The sequence below is a fragment of the Quercus robur genome, chromosome 2 (assembly GCF_932294415.1).
Source record: "Quercus robur chromosome 2, dhQueRobu3.1, whole genome shotgun sequence".
NCBI classification, from domain to species: Eukaryota; Viridiplantae; Streptophyta; class Magnoliopsida; order Fagales; family Fagaceae; genus Quercus; species Quercus robur.
The window spans coordinates 80988086-80995958 of NC_065535.1; the positions used below are offsets into that span (position 1 = coordinate 80988086).

Consider the following 7873-nt stretch of genomic DNA (forward strand, 5'->3'; position numbering starts at 1 on the left):
AGACTTTTAGTTACACGTTTAGCCCTCAACTTTTGTCTCATATTTCGAAATGGTCATCATCCTTTGAAATGTTTTATTATAGTCCTTGTACTTTAAGTTTATGTCAAAAACGTCCCTAACATTAACAATTACTTTGATTTTCTCTATCTCTAAGTAGATGTAAAATAAGCAAACAAAGTATTTGAATAAACAATCTCTTCCCTCCTTTATTGTCATCAAAATCCATGAGACTTCACTAAACAATCTCAACTCAAAATCAAAGTAAGAATTAATGGTAATGACTTTTGACGCAAACTTATATTATAAGGATTAAAATGAAATATTACGAAGGGATAGAAACCATTTTGAAACATAGGCCAAAGGTTTAGGACTATATGTGTGATTTAAACCTAAAACTATTGATAAAAGGATTTTATATACATACACAGTTACCCACTCACAATTTACTCAACTAATGAAATCTCTTACTGTTAGGACCCACTTGTCTAATCAAGCATATCTAACCCATTTCAATTAGTTTTTCCCACTAAATCAATCGAAAGCAGGTTTGTCATCCATAGACCTAGTATTTCAAGTCAAACATTAATTCCTTTCCCTGCAACCTGCTTCACTTGATCGGCCAAACCCTTCCTTTGTTCAACCATGTCCTTTGCAAACTCCCACCCACCATCATCTCTTATTTGCATTTTTTATCACAACTCGTTTTCTTTGGTGTTGTCATTTCTGTGCTGGATTGGGTTGCTTTGTTGTCATGCGTCTCCTTTGCTGTCGTCGTTCACCACATCTCCAAGTTAGCCGCCATCTTTTGCTAAATTTGCACCCTCAAATAGACAACCCGACTATCTGATCAGTTTCCACTACCAACTTGACTTAAAATTTGGTCTATACTGTGGCTCAATTCGTTCAACATCAATTATGGGCTTTTAGGCTCAACCAAGTCAAATGGCGGGTTGGTGTGAAATCCAACTAAACCCAACTTATAGAAACCCTTACTTGTTGTCAATTAAGTAGATTCAATTCTCACATACACCAAAAGAAACATTTTAGATAATTGACCTGATAGTAGGAACTATTATCATAAAATAGACTCTATAGATTTCAAGTCCTATAGTGTTTAAAAAAAAAATTAATATTATTTCTCAATAACAAAGAGGCCATTCCAAATGGGGACTACCCATAAATCATGTTTAGGTAAGAATACATGAATTGACAGGTCGTATATCTAAAGAATAAAAAAAACCAGAGCTCCTAAATCACCACCCAATGCCCTCAAGCTGACCATTCCTAAGGCAGGCTAGGTACTCAGAAGTCAAATCCTGCCATTATTAGTTAAATTACCACAACACAAATATGTACATATATGTGTATATAATATAGATCATGTTATTCTTTATTTTATTTTATTTTTCTGCTTGTTATATAGGAGTTGAAATTGATAGTACTTGTAAATTTACAAAAAATTGTGAAATCATAGAAAATGTACACATAATCGGCTCAATCATCGTATTGGGATCAGACGCTGGAGTTTGAACATTGCAAAGAGGCTGAAGAAGCCATTTTTTTTTTTTTTGCGAACAATGTGACGCCATTGAGAAACAATAAATGTACCATACGCCAGGAGTTCTTCTTTTTTGAGAAACAATAAATAAATAAGTTAATATGATATTACCATAAATGTACTATACCCAAGAGTTCTTCTTTTTTTGCTTAAAGGCCCCAAACTATTAATGTACTATGTGTTTAACGAAAATGGCTAATTAATACAATTTTTTTTTAAGAGAATTTCAACCTATTGCGTCCACTCTTTATTATCAGACTAAGATACCAATTAGTTTAATTTTTTAATTTGATGTGGAGCACTAAATTTAAATAAATAAATAAATAAGTTAATACGACATGTGGCATGATTTATCACATTTACGTCATATAAAATAATATTAAATAATGTCACTTTTTTTTTAAGAAGAAAAATTACGTCACCTGAACATTTGTTACACCTGAGATAAGTTGATAAGAGTACACCAAATGATAGAGAACATACATTTTTAATGAGTAATGGTAAAAACATTACAAATCTTAGTAGTATATAAATCTTCAAAACGGGTCTAACTTTTAAACACAAATTTTTTTAAATAAAAAAAAAAACTTTAAACACAAAAGTTAGAACTTAGAAGTAAATAAAAAATAAATTTATTAAATTGGTGAATGTCATCCATTATTTTCTTTTGTGAAGCTGAAGGAGATAAAAATAATATTTTTTTTTGGTTTTTCAAAACTTAAAAATAAAAATAAAAATATTGGCGTATCTTCTTAACAACCCTCACGTGAAATGATTAATCCCTGGCACGTGGACGTTGTGTTAATGTTATACAGGATATCTTTTTCCTGTTCCATTCCTTTATAACGTAACGGTAACGTAGCCCCTCTCTCTCCTCACCCCCACCGTTATACCCAAGAATTCAAACAAAACAAAAGATTAGAAAATAGCGGGATTTTGAATTTGAATCATGTAACGGACAAATCTAACTTGTCCTCTCCTTTTACTCGATTTCAGTAGCACTCTCTCTTCCCACTTCAACTCCACCACCTCCTTCTCTCTCTCTCTCTCTCTCTCTCACACGTACAATGGCTTCTCTCACACCAGGAATCCTCCTGAAGCTCCTCCAATCAATGAACTCCACGTCTCGCGTCACCGGCGACCACCGCTCCGCTCTCCTCCAAGTCATCGGCATAGTCCCCGCACTCGCCGGCTCTGACCTCTGGCCCAACCACGGCTTCTACGTTCAGCTCTCCGATTCTCTCAACTCTACTTACGTTTCTCTCTCTGAAAGCGACAACGAGCTCATCTTAACCAACCGATTGCAGCTCGGCCAGTTCGTCTACGTCGACCGCTTCGACTTCGACTCGCCTGTCCCGCGCGTGTGCGGCATTCGCCCTATCGCCGGCCGCCACGCCTTCGTCGGAACTCCCGAGCCTCTCGTCGCGCGTATTTCGGCCTCGAAGCGCGAGTTCGTGATTCAACCCGTGACGGCCGATTCGGATCGGTCGGCGGATCCGATTGCGGTTTACTTGTCGAGCAGGAGATCAGACGAGTCTCGAAGCGATAGCGAAAGCGAGAGGAAGGAGTCGATGAAAAGTGAATCGAAAGCTGAAAAGGGAAGAAGATCAAGTTCAAGGCGGGCTTTAGCGCCTATTGGAAATGTAGGAGGAGATTCCGATGAACCAAAAGTTCCCGATCGGCCTCAGAGGTTCTCATCCCCTGCGGCGTCTAAAAGATCGGTATCGGTCGGGAAGAAGAATGTCGGTGTTGCGGCGGAGAGAGATCCATCGCCGGCCGGAAAAGGAAAGAGATCGGCGTCTCCGGTGCCGTCCAAATGCGTGGTTCCGAGCTTGATTGCAGCACGCGAAGAGAATCGGAAAACGTCGAAGGAACCGGCGATTGTCGTGCCGTCGAGGTACCGGCAAGCGTCTCCGTCGGGGCGGAGACAAGCTTCACCTAATTCACGCAGGACTTCGCTTTCTCCGGGGAGGAGATTATCAGGTGTGAAGCTCTCGCCAATGGTGGCCGCTGCGGATTCGACCAGTAAGAAGAAGATGGCGAGTATTGTGGCCGGAATTTCGAAAGTCTCAGAAGCACTTGTTGGCTCTGCAAAGACAAATAGGAAGAGCTGGGATGAGCCGCCGCCATCAGCGGCAGACGCGGCAGCAACCTCAGCCCCTGTGGAGCCAAAAGAGAAGGCTGTATCAAAGAAGAAACCGGATCCGCAAGCAATTTTGCGGACTCAGGTAAATTTGATATCTGTATTCTATACTATACTAATCTAACTTGTTCGTGTGTTCCATCATCCATGTTGTGTTGTCTCAATCTCATTTTGTTTTTCAATTCATTATGCGTTAAGCTTTTGATTCTAAAACTGTTTTTTACATATATATGTATGACAATTGAATGTACAGAAAACTAGTTAGTAGAATGCACTTGTTTTGAATCTTTTGATTTCTTGGTAATAGAATGCCTCTGAAGGATAAAGCAAATCTTCTTCTTTTTAATTTTCATTGTTGCTTTTATTTTTTGGAAAATATTTTGCTCAATGTTTGGCTAGCAAAAGAAAAACCCTGGTCTAACTGACTCTTACCTTGAGTACTCCTGTCCAAGTTTGGGAAGAAACCAATCAGCACATGTTTTCGGTATAGACTATGGACCAAAAGGAAAATGCTAAAGCTATTATAAATTTTACTACAAGAAGCTTACAATTATGTGCCTAGAATATAATCGATGCCACTTAAATAATATAATAAATGAATGTTTAAATTACTTTTTCATGATTGGTAACAAATCATTTTGTAAGTGTTATATAGTAAAAATTGTAGTATCTCTGACATCTCTAGTAAAAATTGTAGCATCTCTAGTATCACTTGTTAGGAAATTAGGAGTGATGTTAAAGATATTATAAATTTTATTACGTAAGCCTTGCCAATTGATGTGTCAAATTTTTTAAACATAAAATTGAAAAAGTAATTAAGAAATTTATATTATATTATTAATGTGGCATCAATCATATTTATTGTCATATCAATATGTAAATTTGTTATAGTAAAATTGATGATGCCTTTAATACTTTTCATTAGAGATGTGCCCACCCTTTTGGTTATGATACATGATTTTGAACAGAGTTTTGGAGAAAAGGAAAAGCAAACAAAATTTGGACGAATAGCTTCACATTGATCAGCCTTCCTGTTAATATTTGATTCAACCAAGATTGGCAATGGCAATTGTTATGACATGATAAATTGAAAGATGGAGATCATATAATTCAGCAAAACCAACTCTTGCTGTAAGACACAAAACCCCTCTGGATTGAACCCACTGAATTTCCGTCAGTCAGTGTTCCAATAACACGGATATGCTGTTCAATAGTGTCCTTTAGTTGGGAAGTCCAATGTTCAGTGAAAAGTTAATCAGTGATTGATACTCCACACTTACGCTTTTCCTTTGTTAATAGTAGTCTTTTTAAGATTTAGTCTGTTTCAATTGCATGAACTGAAGAGTTTGCAATGATAAACTATACTAAGCTTCTTTTTTCCATGCATATGCTGCTTTTCAGGCTGCAATTGCTAGACGTATAAGTGATGTGAATGGTCGAAGACCTAATACGGATGATTCTCCAACTGATGAGAAAACAAAACCTAGTTCTCCTGACAGTCATCTGAATGGGGAGAAACCTAACTTTGAAGCTCTTGGCATCGCTGTTCATGAAAAGAAATGGACTGATGGTAGCGTTCCATTGGATGCAGTGTCTTCAAATCTTGCTAGGCTTGGAAAGGTATGCATCAAGATTAGGAACTAGAAATTGATCAGTTGCGCACTGAAACAGAACTAAATTGAGTGAGCTTAGCAAGGATGATTTCATATCTACTCGACAGACTAAAAGAACACTTAAATTTTGATTAAACATTGGAGACAGAAGTTTGACATTTTGCACTTAAACTAAATGCAGGAGGCCATGCAAAGGAGAGTTCTTGCTTCTGCAGCTGCAGCTGAAGCATTGGAGGAAGCCCTTGCTACTGAGTCTATTGTGAGGAGTTTAAGGTAGTTTTCCATCCCTCCCCCTCTCTTGTTTTCTCCTTAAGTGCAGGTGCATTTGCATCATATTCATGACACAACATTTAGGAGGGTGGCAGTGGCACCATTTAACAAATTATAGCGTGTGAGATGCAGCTTGAAACTATAGTCTAATGAGTTTTTTCGTCTTCTCAAATCAAGTTCTGTTCTGTGGTTATAATCCTCATCCTTATAATATAAAGCATTTGTGCTTTAGTACTGAGGTTATATGTAACGATATGTTGTGTCTCAAGTTCTTAGCTTTTACTCTCTAGTCATCGTTGAATGGAACATAACTTTCCTCCTATCCTTTGCAGCATGTTCTCAGAACTCTCTTCTGAATCTAAGGCTGGAAATCCTCTGCCAACCATTGATCGGTTCTTCACAATCTATAACAATGTTGTGAAATTCACTGTGATTGCTGAATCAGTAGCTAGTAGCCACAATGCTGATACACCTAATGATATTATTCCCTCAGAGAAATCAAAATCTATTTCTCTCTGGGTAGAAGCTGCCTTGGCCACGGACCTTCAGATTGTCTCTCTTCTTACCAGCCAAGATCCTGAACCTCCATCAACTCTGCAGAAAAGTTTGTCAAAAAGACAATCTCACAATGCACCTACCAAGAACCATCTAAAAACTTCTTCATGTCCACAATCTAATCCTAGTCATGGGGTGTGGACAAGGGGACATGGAATGAAAGACACAGTTGAGCTTGCAAATAAGTTGCTGTCTGAAATGCAAATTTGGTTTCTAAGATTTGTCGAGGAGTCACTTGAAGCAGGATTTAGAGTGTTCAGAGAGAGTGCTACTGATGGGAGTAAAACAATCTCTCTTGATGGTGGCTCCATTGCAGTAGTGTTATCACAGTTGAAGCGAGTCAATGATTGGTTGGACCTTGTGATTTCAAAAGGGGATGAGCTACTGACAGAAAAGGTTGAGCGGTTGAAACGAAAGATCTATGGGTTTGTCATCCAACATGTTGGAACTACGTTTGATTGATAAATCCTTGCCCCTTGCTTCATCTTGATATTCTCTTTTTTTTCTTTGATTAATTTAGTTCTTCTGTATCTTTTGTTTAAAGTTTATATGAGCAAGACATGCTTCTTAAATCAAATTGCTTGAGTCTCTTTTTCCAAGGAAAAATTATGACTTGATTCATTGTAAAGTGCTTTCAGCAGGTTCCAAAATCTGGACTTTTATAAAAAATATATATGCTTCCTTGCTAATGAAGATTGTATAGTATGTTTACTTCAAGAGTATTGTGGTATTACCTGATTCTCTTCCTAAGCAAAATTTGGGCTCTTCTTATCTCCCACTCTTCCCTTGTGAGAGGGGGAAATAAAGGAAGATTATAGTGCGAATAGAATTTGGAAATCATTTCAACTTTATAGGATAAACTATAGCTTTGGAATAATGATATCAGCTTCAATGTCACTTTAGGAGTAAGGGATAAAACAAATCATTGCCCATTTGAAACTGAAGATAATTATTGCCTTTTGTAGTCTCAGAAGAGAGAATGGTATTGTGGCTATTCGCCATTTTCTCTTGTTTGTAGGGCCATACACCATGGTACAATACCTTTTGTTCCATTCCCTTAATTACAAAATGGAGGTATGATCGCAAAAAAAGATTAGTACAAATCAGAGGTGCCTATAGGAAGACTTGAAATTGAGACATTCTGCTTTGGAGGTGCCTACAAATTAGAGGTGCCTCAATTGAGACATTCTAGATTCCTGGTGTATGAGCCATATGGGTGAAGGTTCAAACTTGTTGGTCTGCTTTGGGCCCTGACAGCCATACAAATTTGATGGAACATCCTTTTTGTTCCCACTTTTTACCTCAAATCCTCTCCAAGGAGCTTTTGCCATAAAATGAGGTGAGGACAGGGTTGTACCCCTTTTTATGACACGTCGTTATGTCGGTTCCTTCTTACGAAAGTAAGATATGTGATACTCAACTCCCCTGAAAGACAAACTATCTCCAACAAAGACAAAATAGAACAATGAAAAAGAAAAACATATATCACTTATGAAAAAAATTCAAGTAAATTAAATAGTGCCTCCTACTTCAATAACTATGATGCTTTCACACATTTCAAGGTAAAAATAATGTGGATAGAAGGATATAAATATAACCACATTAACAAAGATAAAGTATTTATAATTATCAATCGAATAATTTAAAAACGGTAACTCTATCACATAATAAAGAAAAAACAGTTGGATAGAAAGATACAAGTAAAAATAATGAAATCCCAGTTTGGGGCGAAAT

General features: G+C 37.4%; 1 protein-coding gene across 1 annotated transcript; it reads left to right on the top strand.

The window, feature by feature from the left end:
- Nucleotides 1-2509: 2509 nt before the first annotated feature.
- On the top strand, nucleotides 2510-6856 carry LOC126715278 (uncharacterized). The gene is made up of 4 exons (XM_050415812.1): nucleotides 2510-3786; nucleotides 5103-5321; nucleotides 5496-5587; nucleotides 5917-6856. The coding sequence occupies exons 1-4, from the start codon at nucleotides 2626-2628 to the stop codon at nucleotides 6599-6601; spliced, it is 2157 nt and encodes a 718-aa protein (XP_050271769.1). The 5' UTR covers nucleotides 2510-2625; the 3' UTR covers nucleotides 6602-6856.
- The last annotated feature ends 1017 nt before the right edge of the window (nucleotides 6857-7873 follow it).